This window comes from Bombina bombina, chromosome 9, assembly GCF_027579735.1.
Source record: "Bombina bombina isolate aBomBom1 chromosome 9, aBomBom1.pri, whole genome shotgun sequence".
Classification (NCBI taxonomy): Eukaryota; Metazoa; Chordata; class Amphibia; order Anura; family Bombinatoridae; genus Bombina; species Bombina bombina.
This window is the reverse complement of record NC_069507.1, coordinates 290,394,497-290,419,018: the sequence shown is the minus strand read 5'-3', so window position 1 is coordinate 290,419,018 and position 24,522 is coordinate 290,394,497. Positions and strand designations below refer to the sequence as shown.

The following is a 24,522-nucleotide window of genomic DNA, read 5'->3' as shown; positions in this document are numbered from 1 at the left end:
CTTTTTTTCCCCATAGACATCAATGGGGATGCGTTACGGCGATCGCCACTCCGCACTTCAGGTGTTAGTTTTTTTTTCTAACACTCTCTCCCCATTGATGTCTATGGGGAAAGCGTGCACAAGCACGTCAAAGCAGCCCTTGGTTTTGGTGTGGTATGGAGCTAAACGCAACCATATCACACGCACAAGGAGGCTTTTCAGAAACTTGTAATGGCAGCGCTATAGAGGGTGAAATAACGCAACTTTTGTTGCATTTGTTTTGCACCCTCTATAGCGCAAACATGTAATCTAGGCGAATGAGAGCTCCAGCGGTCTGTAATTAGCACAGTAACCATTTGCTGTAATTTTATTATTGTGGCACTGAGAGCTGGGGGCCCGATCCGATATGCAGCGTCGCCCGCAGAAGCCGGCGACGCCAAATATTGCGCGGGTTTGGTATCACATATACGGCGTAACCTAGAAGTTACGCTCGTATATTTCACCCTTTGGCCGTAGTTTTTTGGCCCATAGACTGGTATACCAAACCCGCGCAATTTGGTATCCAATATACAGCGTAAGGACTTACGTGGCGAAAATGGAGAAATCTTACTCCATTTTCACCTCGCCACAAAATGCAGGGGTAGTAAGCCTTACGCTGAGTATTGGAGCCCCGTAACTCCCTAAACTACCTGCAAAATAAAACCTAACGCATGCGCAATGTCTATCTACCTGTCAACCGCAATCCCCCGCTGCAATCCCGAATAAAGTGTTTAACCCCTAAACCGCCGCTCCCGGACCCCACCACCACCTATATTATATGTATTACCCCCTAATCTGACCCCCCTACACCGCCGCCACCTATATTATATGTATTACCCCCTAATCTGAGCCCCCTACACCGCCGCCACCTATATTAAATTTATTAACCCCTAATCTGACCCCCTTACACCGCCGCCACCTATATTATATGTATTACCCCCTAATCTGCCCCCCTTACACTGCTGCCACCTATATTAAATTTATTAACCCCTAATCTGACCCCCCTACACCGCCGCCACCTATATTATATGTATTACCCCCTAATCTGACCCCCTTACACCGCCGCCACCTATATTAACCCCTAATATGATCCCCCTACACCGCCGCCACCTATTTTAAATATATTAACCCCTAATATGATCCCCCTACACTGCCGCCACCTATTTTAAATATATTAACCCCTAATATGATCCCCCTACACTGCCGCCACCTATTTTAAATATATTAACCCCTAATCTGAGCCCCCTACACTGCCGCCACCTATTTTAAATATATTAACCCTTAAACCTAAGTCTAACCCTAACACCCCCTAACTTAATTATTATTTAAATAAATCTAAATAATATTAATATTATTAACTAAATTATTCCTATTTAAAACTAAATACTTATCTATAAAATAAACCCTAAGATAGCTACAATATAATTAATAATTACATTGTAGCTATTTTAGGGTTTATATTTATTTTACAGGTAACTTGGTATTTATTTTAACTAGGTACAATAGCTATTAAATAGTTAATAACTATTTAATAGCTACCTAGTTAAAATAATTACCAAATTACCTGTAAAATAAATCCTAACCTAAGTTACAAATACACCTACACTATCAATAAATTAATTAAATAAACTACAATTATCTAAACTAAAATACAATTAAATACACTTAACTGTATTACAAAAAACAAACAAACACTACATTACAAAAAATAAAAAAAGATTACAAGAATTTTAAGCTAATTACACCTAATCTAAGCCCCCTAATAAAATAAAAAAGCTCCCCAAAATAATAAAATGTCCCAACCCTAAACTAAATTAAAAAAGTAATCAGCTCTATTACCAGCCCTTAAAAGGGCCTTTTGTGGGGCATTGCCCCAAAGTAATCAGCTCTTTTACCTGTAAAAAAAAGAACAACCCCCCCATTACAACCCACCACCCACACACCCCTACTCTAAAACCCACCCGATCCCCCCCTTAAAAAAACCTAATTCTAACCCCCAAGTGGTCCTTACCTGTCCTGAAGACCGGCGGAGTAGGTCCTGTTACAGGCAGTGAAGTTTTCTTCCAGGCGGCGACCTCTTCTTCTTCCAGGAAACAGCCGTCACAGAGAGGAGGAGTTGAAGACCGATGACCGCGGAGCTGAAGACCGTCCACTCAGGAACTGAAGACTAGCGATGCTGGAACTGAAGATCGGCAACGCTGGAACTGAAGAGCGCGGAGCCATGGTGCGTGGAGGATCATCTTCATACGATCTCTGCCGTACACTGAATAGGAATTCAAGGTACGTGATTAAAAATGGCTTCCCTTGAATTCCTATGGGCTGATTTGAGCCTTCAAATTCAAATCAGCCAATCGAATGAAAGCTACTCTAATTCTATTGGCTGATTTGAATAGCCAATAGAATAAGAGCTACTGACATTCTATTGGCTGATTTTGGGGCGCGATATGATATACGGCGCAGGTTTTGGCGCAAGCATGGAAACCGGCGCTGCCCGTAGTTTCACCTCGCACAGCGAACTATCACATATACGGCGCCGGCAGTTGCTAAAGTGCCGTAAGTCAGACAAACTAGCGATGTCCAGAAATAAGCGTCAGTATAAATTTCTGGAGTCGCCAGTGACTTACGGCACTTTAGAAACTGCTGCCGCATAAAAAAACTAACTAAAGTATAAAATCTCCCGTTACTGTCTAACACACCTCCCAAACATCATCCCAACACGTATACCCCTCTATCCGCAATCCCCCCTCTCACTCCTAATAATAAATATATTAACCCCTAAACCGTTGCTCCCGGACCCCGCCGCCAGCTACATTAAATGTATTACCCTCTAATCTGACCCCCCTTACACCGCCACCAGCTACATTAAATGTATTACCCCCTAATCTGACCCCCCTACACCGCCGCCACCTGTATTAAATATATTAACCCCAATATGATCTCCCTACACCGCCACCACCTATTTTAAATATAGTAACCCCTAATATGATCCCCCTACACCGCTGCCACCTATTTTAAATATAGTAACCCCTAATATGATCCCCCTACACCGCTGCCACCTATTTTAAATATAGTAACCCCTAATATGATTGGCTGATTAGAATAGCCAATAGAATTACAGTAGCTCTTATTCTATTGGCTATTCAAATTAGCCAATAGAATTAAAGTAGCTCTCATCCGATTGGCTGATTTGAATTTGAAGGCTCAAATCAGCCATTTTTAATCGCGTACCTTGAATTCCTATTCAGTGTACGGCGGAGATCGTATGAAGAGGATCCTCCACGCTCCATGGCTCCGGTCTTCAGTTCCAGCATCGCCGGTCTTCAGTTCCAGAGTGGACGGTCTTCAGCTCCGCGGTCATCGGTCTTCAACTCCTCTGCTCCACGCCGGCTGGTTCCTGGAAGAAGAAGTTACCGCTTGGAAGAAGACTTCTCCGCCTGGAACAGGACCTTCTCCGCCGGTCTTCAGGACAGGTAAGGACCACTTGGGGGTTAGACTTAGGTTTTTTAAGGGGGGATCGGGTGGGTTTTAGAAAGGGGTGTGTGGGTGGTGGGTTGTAATGGGGGGGGGTTGTTCTTTTCTTTTTTTTTTACAGGTAAAAGAGCTGATTACTTTGGGGCAATGCCCCACAAAAGGCCCTTTTAAGGGCTGGTAATAGAGCTGATTACAAAGACAAGAGAAGACAGAAGCGCCACATGGCCCAATATTGTTTGGTCCAAAAACAACTTGATATATATAAGGGAATGAACTCATATTTGTGAAAGCACCTCAATTAGTGCTATGGAGACAGTCTGGGATCTATTACAGTCACCAAGAAGACCAACTGCCGGTATTGATGTAGTGTCTGTATCAGAATGACAAAAAGAAACACAGGTGCCTATATGGCCTAGTATTGTCTTAACACAGGTGAATCATTGCAATGGATAAGAATGGTACTCACAATAGTTGTAGCATCTCCTTCGATGCTATAGAGGCAGGATGGGATCAATGTGGTCACCCACCAGACTTAATCATAGGCCAACTGGACACAGATGGAACTCCGGATACACCAATGGTCAAGATAGACCCAGGATACACCAGTGGTCAGGAAAGACCCAAGGATATTTCCCTCTCAGCCAGAGGAGTGAATATAGCAATACAGATGGTAGCAAGTGTTCAGATTAAAATATTGCTTTATTAAAATAATAAAAACAAGGCGACGCATTTCTCAGCTCTAAGCTGTTTCATCAGGCTTAATAAAGCAATATTTTAATCTGAACACTTGCTACCATCTGTATTGCTATATTCACTCCTCTGGCTGAGAGGGAAATATCCTTGGGTCTTTCCTGACCACTGGTGTATCCTGGGTCTATCTTGACCATTGGTGTATCCGGAGTTCCATCTGTGTCCAGTTGGCCTATGATTAAGTCTGGTGGGTGACCACATTGATCCCATCCTGCCTCTATAGCATCGAAGGAGATGCTACAACTATTGTGAGTACCATTCTTATCCATTGCAATGATTCACCTGTGTTAAGACAATACTAGGCCATATAGGCACCTGTGTTTCTTTTTGTCATTCTGATACAGACACTACATCAATACCGGCAGTTGGTCTTCTTGGTGACTGTAATAGATCCCAGACTGTCTCCATAGCACTAATTGAGGTGCTTTCACAAATGTGAGTTCATTCCCTTATATATATCAAGTTGTTTTTGGACCAAACAATATTGGGCCATGTAGCGCTTCTGTCTTCTCTTGTCTTTGTAGATTGCTGCCTTGGATCCCGGCCTGGATCTCCACAGATAGCTGCCTCAAATTTTTCTCTCAGAGACTTACTAACTTTTGGGACTTCTACTCAATTACTATTTGGTTATTGTTATTTACATATGTATATGATTTTTATTGTATGATTTACCATCTTATATACTCTATCACATATCATCCTATTATATTATTACATTGCATATGTATTTTGGTGGTACCAACCAATAGCTTAATATATCTATATCTATCTACAAACCATTTTGAAGCATTGTAAACTGAGGTATAGTCACCTATTTACTATTTTTAGTATCTACCCCTTCTTTCTCTTATGAGGTTGATTTTTATCTATCATGTCTCCATAAGACCGCACAATTATATCTGATTATTAATTACCCTCTATAGGGCGCCCCCTCTCTTGTTGTTGTAATAGAGCTGATTACTTTTTTAGTTTAGGGTAGGGAAATTTTATTATTTTGGGGGGCTTTTTTATTTTATTAGGGGGCTTAGATTAGGTGTAATTATCTTAAAATTCTTGTAATCTTTTTTTTTTTTTTTTTTTAATTTAGTGTTTGATTTTTTTGTAATATAGTTTAGTGTATTTAATTGTATTTTAGTTGAGATAATTGTAGTTTATTTAATTCATTTATTGATAGGGTAGTGTTAGGTGTAATGGTAACTTAGGTTAGGATTTATTTTACAGGTAATTTTGTAATTATTTTAACTAGGTAGCTATTAAATAGTTATTAATTATTTAATAGCTATTGTACCTAGTTAAAATAAATACAAAGTTTCCTGTAAAATAAATATAAACCCTAAAATAGCTACAATGTAATTATTAGTTATATTGTAGCTATATTAGGGTTTATTTTATAGGTAAGTATTTAGTTTTAAATAGGATTAATTTAGTTAATATTAATATTATTTAGATTTATTTCAATAATAATTAATTTAGGGGGTGTTAGGGTTAGACTTAGGTTTAGGGGTTAATATATTTAAAATAGGTGGCATCGGTGTAGGGGGCTCAGATTAGGGGTTAATATAGGTGGCGGCAGTGTAGGGGGATTAGATTAGGGGGTAATAGAGTTAATATAGGTTGCGGCGGTGTAGGGGACTCAGATTAGGGGTTACTATATTTAAAATATGTGGCGGCAGTGTAGGGGGATCATATTAGGGGTTACTATATTTAAAATAGGTGGCATCGGTGTAGGGGGCTCAGATTAGGGGTTAATATAGGTGGCGGCGGTGTAGGGGGATTAGATTAGGGGGTAATATATTTAAAATAGGTGGCGGCGGTATAGGGGGCTCAGATTAGGGGTTAATATAGGTGGCGGCAGTGTAGGGGGATTAGATTAGGGGGTAATAGAGTTAATATAGGTTGCGGCGGTGTAGGGGACTCAGATTAGGGGTTACTATATTTAAAATATGTGGCGGCGGTGTAGGGGGATCATATTAGGATTTACTATATTTAAAATATGTGGCGGCGGTGTAGGGGGATCATATTAGAATTTACTATATTTAATATAGGTGGCGGCGGTGTAGGGGGTCAGATTAGGGGTTAATATAGTTAAGGTAGGTGGCAGCGGTGTAGGGGGCTCAGATTAGGGGTTAATGTAGGTGGCGGCGGTGTAGGGGGCTCAGATTAGAGGTTAATATAGTTAATGTAGCCGGGATCAAATTAGGGGTTAATATAGTTAATCTAGGTGGTGGCGGTATAGGGGGCTCAGATTAGGGGTTAATATAGTTAATGTAGGTGGTGGCGGGGTAGGGGGCTCACATTGGGGGGTAATATATATAATGTAGGTGGTGGCGGGGTCCGGGAGCAGCGGTTTAGGGGTTAAACACTTTATTAGGGATTGCAGCGGGGGATTGCGGTTGACAGGTAAATAGACATTGTGCATGTGTTAGGTGTTAGGTTTTATTTTGCAGGTAGTTTAGGGAGTTACGGGGCTCCAATACTCAGCGTAAGGCTTTCTAAGCCTGCATTTTGAAGCGAGATGAAAATGGAGTAAGATTTCTCCATTTTCACCACGTAGGTCCTTACGCTGTATATTGTATACCAAACTGCGCGGGTTTGGTATATCACTCTATGGGCCAAAAAACTATGGCCGAAGGGTGAAATATACGAGCGTAACTTCTAGGTTACGCCGTATATGTGATACCAAACCCGCACAATATTTGGCATCGCCGGCTTCTGCGGGTGACCCTGCATATCGGATCGGGCCCTGGGTGCCTTAGTTGTGCGCTTACAATGTTTCAACAAGCAACTTTCGCTCTTTCTGTATTGCATAAAGCTTTGTAGCATGTGACATACTGTATATATTTATTTATTTCTGCACCGTAAATTCATCACTACTGTTTACTATATGTTGGTTGCTATGGTAACCAGGTTTGCAGTTCTTTTTGTTGGGGTTGGGATATTTTTTGTATGTTCATAGTCACATTCTGGTTGTTCTGAAGAAGGGGACTGTGCACCCCAAACGTTACACTCCTTTGTGTGAATAAAAGCCAGTGAGTGCAGATATTTTTCACATTGGATACTGATCCTATCCTGACACCCTGGTAGATGACTTTTCGGCGGTGAGAGTTTGTATTCTCATACACGTACAGTGTATATATACTTTTAAGCCCTTTTCAGTCAAACACCTTTGTGACAGACCCCTCTGTCAGTACTGGAAGGGTTAACTTTGTTCAGTTTTGAGAACTATTTTCTGAAAACAGGTTTCCTGACATCAGCTATTGTTTACTGTAATTAAGTTTAAGTGATAAGCGTTCACATTGTTTAATCAGACTGCCAGGTGTCAAGAAGTACTCCCTTGTTTTCTTGTGTTTAATTGTTTATTTGGTTAAGTAATGCAATTCTATTGTATCCTGTAAAAGGGCGTCTTCCCTCTATCTAATGTACTATCTTCTTCCAACCCCCCATCTGGTCTCCTAGGGGAGTTCTGCATAAATACTGGGCATATAGCCCTCAATAAAACACATTCTGTTTTACTCTTAAGATGGAGCTTGGTCTCGTGTTTGGGGGGAATTAACTGGGTTTGTGTGTTGCTGATCCCGTATTCAGGGCATCTTTCATCTGGTATTAACCCTTGATATCCGGGTTATACCATAACAACCTTGAAATATAAAGAAACAAATTTAACAGTTTATTTGGTGGTTTGATTATAAATGCTTCAAATACCCTGTTCTTCACTTAGAATAAAATGTTCTTTAGTGAAGAACAAAGGTACTTAAAGGGATTGGAAACTCAAAATTCAATTTGTAATTGACTAACTAGCTGCCAATGGTCCTTCTACAAAGGATAACATGAGAATGAAGCAAATTTGATAATAGAAGTAAATTGCAAAGTTGATTAAAATTGTATGAAAGAAAAATTTGGGGTTTCCTGTCCCTTTAAATAAATTCTTAATGCAGCTTAGGCTTTATCACAGTTGTCCTAGCGCACCTTCGAGTTAGTGAGTGAGCGAAAAACAGAAAAGCCTTTTTGCATGCCCCACAAAGGTCTATAGGCAAAGGGAGTTAGAGGGGTTGAATTATCCGACTTCCAGATGTCAGGGCGCTGGAGTCTTTCGCTCAAGCGATAACTTCTTACTTTTGACTTGTAATACCAGCACAAACATATGAGCGCTATTGATTTACCTTTCGTGAATTCAACAGCACTAAAAATGTAACATTACTTTTGTAATCTAGTGTGATTATTATACAACGTCTTCCAGTTGCGCAAAGCCAAATCAGATATAATGACCTAAATATAACCCTAACATCCTCTAGCCTGACCTGTGGAGACAAGAATTCCCCTTTAGCAAGAGAAAAATATTAGTATTGTATTAACTAGGTACTCTCACCCTTTTTACAGTGTAATGAAACTGGCGGAGACTGCTTCTATCAAACCTATACCTCAGGAGTAGATGCCATACGTGAATGGTATCGCTTTCACTACATTAATATCCTTGCCCGGGTACCTTATTTGAACGCTGTAGATGAGGAACAAGTGGGGAACTTCATCTATGCCTGCAGATTCAATGAGGATTCATGTACCAAAGCGTGAGTGGGAAACCTGATACCTGACACAGGATTAGTAAAATAATAAATGTTAAATTCCCCCAATGTTTGCTTAGAGTCTATTCTATCTATTCTATTCATTCTATCTATCTATTCTATTCATCTATTCTATCTATCTATTCTATCTATCTATTCTATCTATCTATTCTATCTATTCTATCTATTCTATCTATTCTATCTATCTATTCTATCTATCCCATTCTATCTATTCCATTCTATCTATTCCATTCTATCTATTCCATTCTATCTATTCCATTCTATCTATTCCATTCTATCTATCCCATTCTATCTATTCTATTCTATCTATTCTATCTATTCTATCTATTCTATTCTATCTATTCTATTCTATCTATTCTATTCTATCTATTCTATTCTATTCTATCTATTCTATCTTTTATTATTTGCAATCCAGTTTCAGTTACAAGGCAGGAACAAAATTTGAAAACAAGAAATAAACATACATTTATACATTTTAACTTAAAATCTTTAACATCAGAAGTTCTGCTTGTCATAAAACAATTTCTGCTTTATTATTCATGAATATAACTTGGATTAACCATTTTTCTAAAGAAACAAATTTAATAAAACATAATACAGGGGAAAAAAAAGAGAGAAAAAATAAAAGAAGAAAAAAATCTAGACAGAACCCCCCCGCACCACCCCATCAATTGTGTCTCAAGTCGTGCAACACGACTCATAATCCGTAGATCAAAACAATTGGCCATTGATCCTTTAGTCTATTAATATAATTCTCTATATAATGAGATCCATGATGCTGGAAATTCATCTAATAACACACTAGTTCATCTAATAACACTAGTTCATCTAATAACACTAGTTCATCTAATAACACACTAGTTCATCTAATAACACTAGTTCATCTAATAACACTAGTTCATCTAATAACACTAGTTCATCTAATAACGCTAGTTCATCTAATAACGCTAGTTCATCTAATAACACTAGTTCATCTAATAACACTAGTTCATCTAATAACACTAGTTCATCTAATAACGCTAGTTCATCTAATAACGCTAGTTCATCTAATAACGCTAGTTCATCTAATAACACTAGTTCATCTAATAACACTAGTTCATCTAATAACACACTAGTTCATCTAATAACGCTAGTTCATCTAATAACGCTAGTTCATCTAATAACACTAGTTCATCTAATAACGCTAGTTCATCTAATAACACTAGTTCATCTAATAACACTAGTTCATCTAATAACACACTAGTTCATCTAATAACACTAGTTCATCTAATAACACTAGTTCATCTAATAACGCTAGTTCATCTAATAACACTAGTTCATCTAATAACACTAGTTCATCTAATAACACACTAGTTCATCTAATAACACTAGTTCATCTAATAACACTAGTTCATCTAATAACACACTAGTTCATCTAATAACACTAGTTCATCTAATAACGCTAGTTCATCTAATAACACTAGTTCATCTAATAACACACTAGTTCATCTAATAACACTAGTTCATCTAATAACACTAGTTCATCTAATAACACACTAGTTCATCTAATAACACTAGTTCATCTAATAACACTAGTTCATCTAATAACGCTAGTTCATCTAATAACACTAGTTCATCTAATAACACTAGTTCATCTAATAACACACTAGTTCATCTAATAACACACTAGTTCATCTAATAACACTAGTTCATCTAATAACACACTAGTTCATCTAATAACACACTAGTTCATCTAATAACACTAGTTCATCTAATAACACTAGTTCATCTAATAACGCTAGTTCATCTAATAACACTAGTTCATCTAATAACGCTAGTTCATCTAATAACACTAGTTCATCTAATAAAGCTAGTTCATCTAATAACACTAGTTCATCTAATAACGCTAGTTCATCTAATAACGCTAGTTCATCTAATAACACACTAGTTCATCTAATAACACTAGTTCATCTAATAACGCTAGTTCATCTAATAACACTAGTTCATCTAATAACACTAGTTCATCTAATAACACACTAGTTCATCTAATAACACACTAGTTCATCTAATAACACTAGTTCATCTAATAACACACTAGTTCATCTAATAACACTAGTTCATCTAATAACACACTAGTTCATCTAATAACACACTAGTTCATCTAATAACACTAGTTCATCTAATAACACTAGTTCATCTAATAACGCTAGTTCATCTAATAACACTAGTTCATCTAATAACGCTAGTTCATCTAATAACACTAGTTCATCTAATAACGCTAGTTCATCTAATAACACTAGTTCATCTAATAACACACTAGTTCATCTAATAACACTAGTTCATCTAATAACGCTAGTTCATCTAATAACACTAGTTCATTTAATAACACTAGTTCATCTAATAACACTAGTTCATCTAATAACACTAGTTCATCTAATAACGCTAGTTCATCTAATAACACTAGTTCATCTAATAACACTAGTTCATCTAATAACACTAGTTCTTCTAATAACACTAGTTCATCTAATAACACTAGTTCATCTAATAACACTAGTTCATTTAATAACACTAGTTCTTCTAATAACACTAGTTCATCTAATAACACTAGTTCATCTAATAACACTAGTTCATTTAATAACACTAGTTCTTCTAATAACACTAGTTCATCTAATAACACTAGTTCATCTAATAACACTAGTTCATTTAATAACACTAGTTCTTCTAATAACACACTAGTTCATCTAATAACACTAGTTCATCTAATAACACTAGTTCATCTAATAACACACTAGTTCATCTAATAACACACTAGTTCATCTAATAACACTAGTTCATCTAATAACACTAGTTCATCTAATAACACTAGTTCATCTAATAACACTAGTTCATCTAATAACGCTAGTTCATCTAATAACACTAGTTCATCTAATAACACTAGTTCATCTAATAACACACTAGTTCATCTAATAACACTAGTTCATCTAATAACGCTAGTTCATCTAATAACACTAGTTCATCTATTCTATCTATTCTATTCTATCTATTCTATTCTATCTATTCTATTCTATCTATTCTATCTTTTATTATTTGCAATCCAGTTTCAGTTACAAGGCAGGAACAAAATTTGAAAACAAGAAATAAACATACATTTATACATTTTAACTTAAAATCTTTAACATCAGAAGTTCTGCTTGTCATAAAACAATTTCTGCTTTATTATTCATGAATATAACTTGGATTAACCATTTTTCTAAAGAAACAAATTTAATAAAACATAATACAGGGAAAAAAAAAGAGAGAAAAAATAAAAGAAGAAAAAAATCTAGACAGAACCCCCCCGCGCCACCCCGTCAATTGTGTCTCAAGTCGTGCAACACGACTCATAATCCGTAGATCAAAACAATTGGCCATTGATCATTTAGTCTATTAATATAATTCTCTATATAATGAGATCCATGATGCTGGAAATTCATCTAATAACACACTAGTTCATCTAATAACACTAGTTCATCTAATAACACTAGTTCATCTAATAACGATAGTTCATCTAATAACGCTAGTTCATCTAATAACACTAGTTCATCTAATAACACTAGTTCATCTAATAACACACTAGTTCATCTAATAACACACTAGTTCATCTAATAACACTAGTTCATCTAATAACACTAGTTCATCTAATAACACACTAGTTCATCTAATAACACTAGTTCATCTAATAACACACTAGTTCATTTAATAACACTAGTTCATCTAATAACACTAGTTCATCTAATAACACTAGTTCATCTAATAACACACTAGTTCATCTAATAACACACTAGTTCATCTAATAACACTAGTTCATCTAATAACACTAGTTAATCTAATAACACTAGTTCATCTAATAACACTAGTTCATCTAATAACACACTAGTTCATCTAATAACACTAGTTCATCTAATAACACTAGTTCATTTAATAACACTAGTTCATCTAATAACACACTAGTTCATCTAATAACACTAGTTCATCTAATAACACACTAGTTCATCTAATAACACTAGTTCATTTAATAACACTAGTTCATCTAATAACACACTAGTTCATCTAATAACACTAGTTCATCTAATAACACTAGTTCATTTAATAACACTAGTTCATCTAATAACACACTAGTTCATCTAATAACGCTAGTTCATCTAATAACACTAGTTCATCTAATAACACTAGTTCATCTAATAACACACTAGTTCATCTAATAACACTAGTTCATCTAATAACACTAGTTCATCTAATAACACACTAGTTCATCTAATAACACTAGTTCATCTAATAAAACTAGTTCATCTAATAACACTAGTTCATCTAATAATGCTAGTTCATCTAATAACACTAGTTCATCTAATAACACTAGTTCATCTAATAACGCTAGTTCATCTAATAACACTAGTTCATCTAATAACACTAGTTCATCTAATAACACTAGTTCATCTAATAACGCTAGTTCATCTAATAACACTAGTTCATCTAATAACACACTAGTTCATCTAATAACACTAGTTCATTTAATAACACTAGTTCATCCAATAACACTAGTTCATTTAATAACACTAGTTCATATAATAACACACTAGTTAATCTAATAACACTAGTTAATCTAATAACACTAGTTCATCTAATAACACTAGTTCATCTAATAACACACTAGTTCATCTAATAACACTAGTTCATTTAATAACACTAGTTCATCTAATAACACACTAGTTCATCTAATAACACTAGTTCATCTAATAACACTAGTTCATCTAATAACGCTAGTTCATCTAATAACACTAGTGCATCTAATAACACACTAGTTCATCTAATAACACTAGTTCATCTAATAACACTAGTTCATCTAATAACACACTAGTTCATCTAATAACACTAGTTCATTTAATAACACTAGTTCATCTAATAACACACTAGTTCATCTAATAACACTAGTTCATCTAATAACACTAGTTCATCTAATAACACACTAGTTCATCTAATAACACTAGTTCATCTAATAACACTAGTTCATCTAATAACACACTAGTTCATCTAATAACACTAGTTCATCTAATAACACACTAGTTCATCTAATAACACTAGTTCATCTAATAACGCTAGTTCATCTAATAACACTAGTTCATCTAATAACGCTAGTTCATCTAATAACACTAGTTCATCTAATAACACACTAGTTCATCTAATAACACTAGTTCATCTAATAACGCTAGTTCATCTAATAACACTAGTTCATCTAATAACACTAGTTCATCTAATAACGCTAGTTCATCTAATAACACTAGTTCATCTAATAACACACTAGTTCATCTAATAACACTAGTTCATCTAATAACACACTAGTTCATCTAATAACGCTAGTTCATCTAATAACACACTAGTTCATCTAATAACGCTAGTTCATCTAATAACACTAGTTCATCTAATAACACTAGTTCATCTAATAACACACTAGTTCATCTAATAACACTAGTTCATCTAATAACGCTAGTTCATCTAATAACACTAGTTCATCTAATAACACACTAGTTCATCTAATAACACTAGTTCATCTAATAACACTAGTTCATCTAATAACACACTAGTTCATCTAATAACGCTAGTTCATCTAATAACACACTAGTTCATCTAATAACACACTAGTTCATCTAATAACGCTAGTTCATCTAATAACACTAGTTCATCTAATAACACTATTTCATCTAATAACACACTAGTTCATCTAATAACACACTAGTTCATCTAATAACACTAGTTCATCTAATAACACACTAGTTCATCTAATAACGCTAGTTCATCTAATAACACTAGTTCATCTAATAACACTAGTTCATCTAATAACACACTAGTTCATCTAATAACACTAGTTCTGCAAAACTATTGGAGCTCAGAAAAGGGTTTAATATGCGTTTTTGAATTTTTTTGAGAGTAAATTTTAATTACGGGGAGCCACCCTACTAAAAACTTTTAATTTTTCCCCCCTATTAATTGTGTATGGAAAGATTGAAAAGTAATTTGATTCAGTACTTCTCTGATAAAAAGTGAGAAACTAGGAGCTATTCTTCCTTTCCAGGATTTCAGTATTAGATGTCTAGGCAGCAGAATTATTGTATTCAAGATGTTTTTATGTAAGCACTGATTGTCTATTTGAGTTTTAAGAAAAACAATCTCTTCTAGATCTATGGGCCTCCGCCAGACCTCGCTGAATACGGAGAGCAATACTCTCTCCATATTCAGCATTGCAGCAGCAGATCATAAGAGCTGCTGGTGCAACGCCGCCCCCTGCAGACTCGCGGCCAATCGGCTGCCAGCAGGGAGGTGTCAATCAACCCGATTGTACTCGATCGGGTTGAATTACGGAGATGTCTGTTCGCCTGCTCAGAGCAGGCGGACAGGGTTATGGAGCAGCGGTCTTTAGACCGCTGCTTCATAACTGGTGTTTCTGGCGAGTCTGAAGACTCGCCAGAAACACAGGGCATCAAGCTCCATCCGGAACTTGATAGATAGACCCCATGGCAATATCAACCCTATACATTTTATTAAACCAAAAAATAACCTTCTTCCAAAACTGATAAATCTCTGGGCATAGTCCGAGCATAGGACGGGTATCTGCTTTTGAATATGAACATTGTGGACAAGAGAATATTTGCGCAGGAAGTAAGATAATTATTCATCAGCTTTATATGGAACTCTTTCCAGTTCATTGAGATCTTACATTTTTCTAGTGCTTTAAAACGTGCCTTTATTTTTTCATGGTTTATATCTGGGAAATAGGGTATCCAAGTATTGCATATTTTATCTAAACAAATTTGACTGTTTGGCCAGCATAATGTTATAGATTAATGATATTGATGAAGTTCCACCAGCAAATTTTTGAACACACATTCTAATATCGGACCATGCACCATTTCTATCAGCGACCCAGACCTTATTATTAATGAAATGTTGTATTTGTAGATAAGCAAACAAGTTGTTTCGGGGAAGATCAAACTGCAGTGAAAGGGATTCAAAGGATGATATATGTCCAGTATATAGTAAGATTTGATAAATATATTTCAAACCCTTCTCCTCCCAGGTCTTAAATACTTTCTTACTGCTTCCAGGAATAAATTCTGCATCACCTATTTTTCGCCTAGATTGCGAGTCTTGCGTTAGCCTTAAAAAGCAGCGTTGAGAGGTCCCAACGCTGCTTTTTAACGCCTGCTGGTATTACGAGCCTTGCAGGTACAGGTGTACTGCTCACTTTTTTGGCCAGACTCGAAAATACCGCAAATCTACTTACATCAATTGCGTATCCTATTTTTTCAATGGGATTTGCCTAACGCAGGTATTATTATTATTATTATTAGTCTTCCAAAAAGTGAGCGGTAGACCCTCTCCTGTCAAGCCTGGTACCACATTTTAAAGTCAGTAGTTAAGAGTTTTATGGGCTAACGCTGTAGTATAAAACTCTTAACTAAAGTGCTAAAAAGTACACTAACACAAATAAACTACCTATTAACCCCTAAACTGAGGCCCCCCCACATTGCAAACACTAAAATAAATTTTTTAACCCCTAATCTACCGAACCGGACATTGCCGCCACTATAATAAATATATTAACCCCTAAACCGCCGCACTCCCGCATTGCAAACACTAGTTACATTTTATTAACCCCTAATCTGCCGTCCCTAACATCACCAACACCTACCTACATTTATTAACCCCTAATCTGCTGCAACTATATTAAATGTATTAACCCCTAAATCTAAGTCTAACCCTAACACCCCCTAACTTAAATATAATTTAAATAAATCTAAATAAAAAGGAAATTTATGCTTACCTGATAAATTGATTTCTTCTACGATACAACGAGTCCACGGATTTCATCCTTACTTGTGGGATATTATCCTCCTGCTAACAGGAAGTGGCAAAGAGCACCACAGCAGAGCTGTATATATAGCTCCTCCCTTCCCTCCACCCCCAGTCATTCGACCGAAGGTTTAGGAAGAGAAAGGAAAAGCTAAATGGTGCAGAGGTGACTGAAGTTGTAAAAATAAAATATAATCTGTCTTAAAATGACAGGGAGGGCCGTGGACTCGTCGTATCGTAGAAAAAATCAATTTATCAGGTAAGCATAAATTTCCATTTCTTCTACAAGATACGACGAGTCAACAGATTTCATCCTTACTTGTGGGATACAATACCAAAGCTACAGGACACGGATGAAAGGGAGGGACAAGACAGAGACCTAAACGGAAGGCACCACTGCTTGAAGAACTTTTCTCCCAAAAACAGCCTCCGAAGAAGCAAAAGTATCAAATTTGTAAAATTTGGGAAAAGTATGAAGAGACGACCAAGTTGCAGCCTTACAAATCTGTTCAACAGAAGCATCGTTTTTAAAGGCCCATGTGGAAGCCACAGCCCTAGTAGAATGAGCCGTAATTCTTTCAGGAGGCTGCTATCCAGCAGTCTCATATGCCAGGCAGATGATACTCCTCAGCCAAAAAGAAAGAAAGGTAGCCATTGCTTTCTGACCCCTACGCTTTCCAGAATAAACAATGAATAATGAAGATGATTGACGGAAATCCTTGGTTGCCTGTAAGTAAAACTTCAAGGCACGGACCACGTCCAGATTATGTAACAGACGCTCCTTAGAAGAAGGATTAGGACACAAAAAAGGAACAACAATTTCCTGATTAATATTCTTATTCGAAACAACCTTAGGAAGAAATCCAGGTTTGGTACCCAAAACCACCTTATCGGAATGAATATAAGATAAGGCGAATCACATTGTAATGCCGAAAGCTCAGAAATTCTTCGAGCAGAAGAAATAGCCACCAAAAACAAAACTTTCCAAGATAACAATTTAATATCTATGGAATGCATGGGTTCAAACGGAACCCCTTGAAGAACTCGAAGAACTAAATTCAAACTCCAGGGAGGAGTAATTGGTCTAAATACAGGCTTAATTCTGGATAGAGCCTGACAAAAAGACTTAACATCTGGCACATCTGCCAAACGTTTATGAAGCAAAATTGACAAAGCAGAAATCTCTCCCTTTAAGGAACTTGCTGATAACCCTTTCTCCAATCCTTCTTGGAGAAAAGACAGAATCCTGGGAATCCTAACTTTACTCCACGAGTAACCCTGGGATTCACACCAATAAAGATATTTACACCATATCTTATGATAGATTTTCTAGTGACAGGCTTACGAGCCTCTATCAAAGTATTGATGACCGAATCAGAGAAACCCCGCTTAGATAACATCAAGCGTTCAATCTCCAAGTAGTCAGCTGCAGAGAATGTAGATTTGGATGTTGGAAAGGACCTTGAATGAGAAGGTCCTGTCTCAAAGGAAGTTTCCACGGTGGCAGAGAGGACATGTCCACTAGATCCGCATACCAAGTCCTGCGTGGCCACACAGGCACTATCAGAATTACTGAAGCTCTCTCCTGTTTGATCCATGCAATCACACGTGGAAGGAGAGGAAACAGTGGAAACACATAAGCTAGGCTGAACGACCAAGGTACTGCCAAGGCATCTATCAGTTCGGCCTGAGGATCCTTCGACCTGAATACGTAACGTGGAAGCTTGGCATTCTGACGAGATGCCATCAGATCTATTTCCGGTCTACCCCATTGGCGAATCAATGAGGCAAACACCTCCGGGTGGAGTTCCAACTCCCCCGGATGAAAAGTCTGATGACTTAGAAAATCCGCTTCCCAGTTCTCTACTCCTGGGATGTAGATTGCCGATAGATAGCAAGAGTGGGCCTCCGCCCATCGGATTATCTTTGATACTTCTATCATCGCTAAGGAACTCCTTGTTCCCCCTGATAATTGATATACACCACAGTCGTGATATTGTCCGACTGGAATCTGATGAATTTGGCCGAAGCCAACTGAGGCCACGCCTGAAGCGCATTGAATATTGCTCTCAGTTCCAGAATATTGATTGGAAGTAGAGACTCCACCTGAGTCCAAACACCCTGATCCTTCAGGGAATTCCAGACTGCACCCCAGCCCAGTAGACTGGCCTCCGTTGTCACTATCACCCACGAGGGTCTGCGGAAACAAGTCCCCTGGGACAGATGATCCGGCGACAACCACCAAAGAAGAGTCTCTGGTCTCTTGATCCAGATTTATCTGAGGAGATAAATTCGCATAGTCCCCATTCCACTGTCCGAGCATGCAAAGCTGCAGTGGTCTGAGATGAAAACGAGCAAACGGAATGATGTCCATTGCCGATACCATTAATCCAATGACCTCCATACACTGAGCCACTGATGGCCGAGGAATGGCCTGAAGTGCTCGGCAAGTATTTAGAATCTTTGATTTTCTGACCTCCGTCAGAAATATTTTCATGTCTACCGAGTCTATCAGAGTTCCCAACTCTTGTCTGTGGAACTAGGGAAGTCTTTTCTATGTTCACCTTCCAACCGTGAGTTCTCAGGAAAGACAACACTGTGTCCGTGTGAGATTTTGTCAGATGATACGTTGACGCCTGGATCAAAATATTGTCCAGATAAGGCGCCACTGCTATGCCCCACAGTCTGAGAACCGCCAGAAGGGACCCTAGAACCTTTGTGAAGATCCTGGGTGCTGTGGCCAACCCGAAGGGAAGAGCCACAAACTGATAATGTTTGTCCAGGAAGGCAAACCTTAGAACTGATGATGATCCTTGTGAATAGGGATATGAAGGTATGCATCCTTCAAGTCCACGGTAGTCATGTATTTACCCTCCTGGATCATTGGTAAGATTGTTTGTATAGTCTCCATCTTGAATGATGGAACTCTGAGAAACTTGTTTAGACACTTGAGATCTAAAATGGGTCTGAAAGTTCCCTCTTTTTTGGGAAAAATGAAAAGATTTGAGTAAAACCCCTGTCCCTGTTACAGTTTTGGAATGGGACAAATTACTCCCATAGTAGAGAGGTCTTTTACACAGCGTAGGAATGCCTCTCTTTTTATCTGGTCTACAGATAATCGTGAAAGATGAAATATCCCTCTTGGGAGAAAATCCTTGAATTCCAGTTGATACCCGTGGGTCACGATTTCCAGTGCCCAGTTGTCCTGAACATCTCTTGCCCAAGCCTGAGCAAAGAGAGAAAAAATCTGCCCCCTACTAGATCCGGTCCCGGATCGGGGGCCGCCCCTTCATGCTGTCTTTGTAGCAGCAGCGGGCTTCTTGGATTGTTTACCTTTATTCCAAGCCTGGTTGGGTCTCCAGACTGATTTGGATTGAGCAAAATTCCCTTCCTGCTTTGTGGAGGAAGAGGAAGCAGAGGGTCGTCCTTTAAAGTTTCGAAAAGAACGAAAAATATTTTGTTTACCCCTAATCTTCACAGACTTATCCTGAGGTAGGGCATGGCCTTTACCTCCAGTAATGTCAGAAATTATTTCCTTCAATTCAGGCCCGAATAGGGTCTTATCTTTAAAAGTAATAGCTAAAAGCTTAGATTTTGATGACACATCAGCAGACCAAGATTTGAGCCATAACGCTCTACGCGCTAAAATGGCAAATCCTGCATTTTTCGCCGCTAATTTAGCAATTTGAAAAGCGGCATCAGTAATAAAAGAATTAGCTAGCTTGAGAGCCTTAATTCTATCCAAGATGTCATCTAATGGAGTCTCAACCTTCAGAGACTCTTCTAGAGCATCAAACCAAAAAGCTGCTGCAGTAGTAACTGGAACAATACACGCCATAGGTTGTAAAAGGAAACCCTGATGAATAAATAATTTCTTTTAGACCCTCTAACTTTTTATCAATAGGGTCTTTGAAAGCACAACTGTCCTCAATAGGTATAGTTGTACGCTTAGCCAGGGTAGATATAGCTCCCTCCACCTTAGAGAACGTTTGCCAAGAGTCCCGAATGGTGTCTGATATGGGAAATATTTTCTTAAAATTAGGAGGGGAAGAGAACGGTATACCTGGTCTATCCCATTCCTTCTTTACAATTTCCGAAATTCTTTTAGGAACCGGAAAAACATCAGTGTAAGTAGGCACCTCTAGATATTTGTCCATCTTACACAATTTCTCTGGTGGTATCACAATAGGGTCACAATCATCCAGAGTCACTAAAACCTCCCAAAGTAACAGGCGGAGGTGTTCAAGCTTAAATTTAAAGGACATCACGTCCGAATCTGTCTGAGGTAACATATTTCCTGAATCTGAAAGTTCTCCTTCAGACAGCAATTCCCTGACCCCGAACTCAGAGCACTGTGAGGGTACATCGGAAATAGCCAATAAAGCATCAGAGGATTCAGTATGCACATTAATACCTGACCTACTGCGTTTACCCTGTAACACTGGTAATTTAGATAATACCTCTGTAAGGGTAGTTGACATAACTGCAGCCATCTCCTGCAGAGTAAAAGAATTAGACGCATTTGAGGTACTTGGCGTCGCTTGTGTGGGCGTTAAAGGTTGTGACACTTGGGGAGAATTGGATGGCATGTCCTGATTCTCTTCAGACTGAGAATCATCCTTAGGCACACTTTCTTTACTTAAAATATGCTTTTTACAATGTAAGGCCCTTTCAGTACAAGAGGTACACAATATAAGAGGGGGTTCCACAATGGCTTCTAAACACATAGAGCAATGAGTATCCTCAATGTCAGACATGTTGAACAGACTAGTAAGAACCACAATAGTCGTTAAACACTTTATTTATTGATTTAAACAATTTTTGAAAATCGCGTACTGCGCCTTTAAGAAATAAAAAAGCGCACAATTTTTCCCAAACTGCTTCAAAACGTTAATTAATGCTTTAAAATTAGCTACACCTAATCAAAAGTTCCACAAATTATTGCACCCCAAGAGTAAGGGGACAAATTAACCTCTAAAAGATATTTATAGTCAAAAATATGTTAGATTTGAAAACAATAACCCCTGCACCTCGCCACAGCTCTGCTGTGGTGCCTACCTGCCCCCAGGGTACTGCAAATTGACTCGACAATGATCCGGTTAACAGAACACCAGTCTAGGCTCAACCCGGAGCTAATGCCTGCTGCCTTCTCAGCTAGAATAAAGTGCGCGTCTGAGCGTGCGAAAATAAGCCCCGCCCTTCATGGACGACTATCGCATAAGACCAAACAACCGCATGGGGAAGCGGTTTAGAGTATAAAGCCATGTGGATTTGTTTTACCCCAAAGCACACACAAAATACGGCCATACTGTTTATTTGAATAAAAACCGTTACGCCTCCGAGTGTCCCTTTATATTGCTTTTAAGCCCATTATAAATGCTTGGCCCAATATGTCAATAAAATAAAATAAGCACAGGTTTCTCAGTAACACCCCTTGTTTACAGGTCTACTGCTTACCCCTTCCATTGCAGGGAAACAATGTCAGCCAGTTCTGATATACCAAGTCTCCTCAGAAATAAAAGACTGAACATACCTCAATGCTGCTTGTAGCATGAAACCATTCTCCACACTGAAGATTTCTCTTGTATTACCTTCAGAAGCTTTGTGGGAACCAACATGGATCTTAGTTACATCTGCTAAGATCATCAACCTCAGGGCAGAAATCTTCTTCCATATCTCCCTGAGGAAAATAGTACTCACCGGTACCATTTAAAATAAAAAAAAAGAAACTAAAACTAACACCTCACTTTGGGGCCTAGTTATCAATGTGTCTACTTTTCCTGCCTTCGCCGGCCCAATACGCCCGCCTAAGCTCGCCTCACATCGCCACCGCGGACCTGCCAAAATTTGCCTAAGTTATCAAAAAAGCTGTCAAAAAGCCGCGCACCAAGTACGGGGCGATGAGCAGCGGACTGTGAGAGTTATCACTCATCCGATCTCGCTGCTCTTTGGCTTTTTGACAGCTTTATTGCTAGCCTGTCACTAAGCACTCACACTAAACTACACTGTTCTACCCCCTATACCAGTGCCCCCGGAGCCCCCCGCAACTAAATAAAGTTATTAACCCCTAAACTGCCACTCCTAGACCCCGCCGCAACTCTTATAAATGTATTAAACCCTAAACCGCCGCTCCCGGACACCGCTGCCACCTACATTATACCTAGTAACCCCTATGAAAACGAGCAAACGGAATGATGTCCATTGCCGATACCATTAATCCAATGACCTCCATACACTGAGCCACTGATGGCCGAGGAATGGCCTGAAGTGCTCGGCAAGTATTTAGAATCTTTGATTTTCTGACCTCCGTCAGAAATATTTTCATGTCTACCGAGTCTATCAGAGTTCCCACGAAATGAACTCTTGTATGCGGAACTAGTGAACTCTTTTCTATGTTTACCTTCCAACCGTGAGTTCTCAGGAAAGACAACACTGTGTCCGTGTGAGATTTTGTCAGATGATACGTTGACGCCTGGATCAAAATATCGTCCAGATAAGGCGCCACTGCTATGCCCCACGGTCTGAGAACCACCAGAAGGGACCCTAGAACCTTTGTGAAGATCCTGGGTGCTGTGGCCAACCCGAAGGGAAGAGCCACGAACTGATAATGTTTGTCCAGGAAGGCAAACCTTAGAACTGATGATGATCCTTGTGAATAGGGATATGAAGGTATGCATCCTTCAAGTCCACGGTAGTCATGTATTTACCCTCCTGGATCATTGGTAAGATTGTTCGTATAGTCTCCATCTTGAATGATGGAACTCTGAGAAACTTGTTTAGACACTTGAGATCTAAAATGGGTCTGAAAGTTCCCTCTTTTTTGGGAAAAATGAAAAGATTTGAGTAAAACCCCTGTCCCTGTTACAGTTTTGGAATGGGACAAATTACTCCCATAGTAGAGAGGTCTTTTACACAGCGTAGGAATGCCTCTCTTTTTATCTGGTCTACAGATAATCGTGAAAGATGAAATCTCCCTCTTGGGAGAAAATCCTTGAATTCCAGTTGATACCCGTGGGTCACGATTTCCAGTGCCCAGTTGTCCTGAACATCTCTTGCCCAAGCCTGAGCAAAGAGAGAAAAAATCTGCCCCCTACTAGATCCGGTCCCGGATCGGGGGCCGCCCCTTCATGCTGTCTTTGTAGCAGCAGCGGGCTTCTAGGATTGTTTACCTTTATTCCAAGCCTGGTTGGGTCTCCAGACTGATTTGGATTGAGCAAAATTCCCTTCCTGCTTTGTGGAGGAAGAGGAAGCAGAGGGTCCTCCTTTAAAGTTTCGAAAAGAACGAAAAATATTTTGTTTACCCCTAATCTTCACAGACTTATCCTGAGGTAGGGCATGGCCTTTACCTCCAGTAATGTCAGAAATTATTTCCTTCAATTCAGGCCCGAATAGGGTCTTACCTTTAAAAGTAATAGCTAAAAGCTTAGATTTTGATGACACATCAGCAGACCAAGATTTGAGCCATAACGCTCTACGCGCTAAAATGGCAAATCCTGCATTTTTCGCCGCTAATTTAGCAATTTGAAAAGCGGCATCTGTAATAAAAGAATTAGCTAGCTTGAGAGCCTTAATTCTATCCAAGATGTCATCTAATGGAGTCTCAACCTTCAGAGACTCTTCTAGAGCATCAAACCAAAAAGCTGCTGCAGTAGTAACTGGAACAATACACGCCATAGGTTGTAAAAGGAAACCCTGATGAATAAATAATATCTTTTAGACCCTCTAACTTTTTATCCATAGGGTCTTTGAAAGCACAACTGTCCTCAATAGGTATAGTTGTACGCTTAGCCAGGGTAGATATAGCTCCCTCCACCTTAGAGAACGTTTGCCAAGAGTCCCG

At 38.5% G+C, this 24,522-nt stretch overlaps 1 protein-coding gene across 1 annotated transcript in view; it reads left to right on the top strand.

The window, feature by feature from the left end:
* LOC128640611 (amiloride-sensitive sodium channel subunit alpha-like) overlaps positions 1-24,522 on the top strand; it is a 449,879-nt gene that overhangs the window by 98,704 nt on the left and 326,653 nt on the right. Inside the window, exon 3 of the mRNA XM_053693080.1 lies at positions 8,617-8,804. Within this exon, the coding sequence (XP_053549055.1) occupies positions 8,617-8,804 (188 nt within the window). The remainder of the gene's footprint in view (positions 1-8,616; positions 8,805-24,522) is intronic.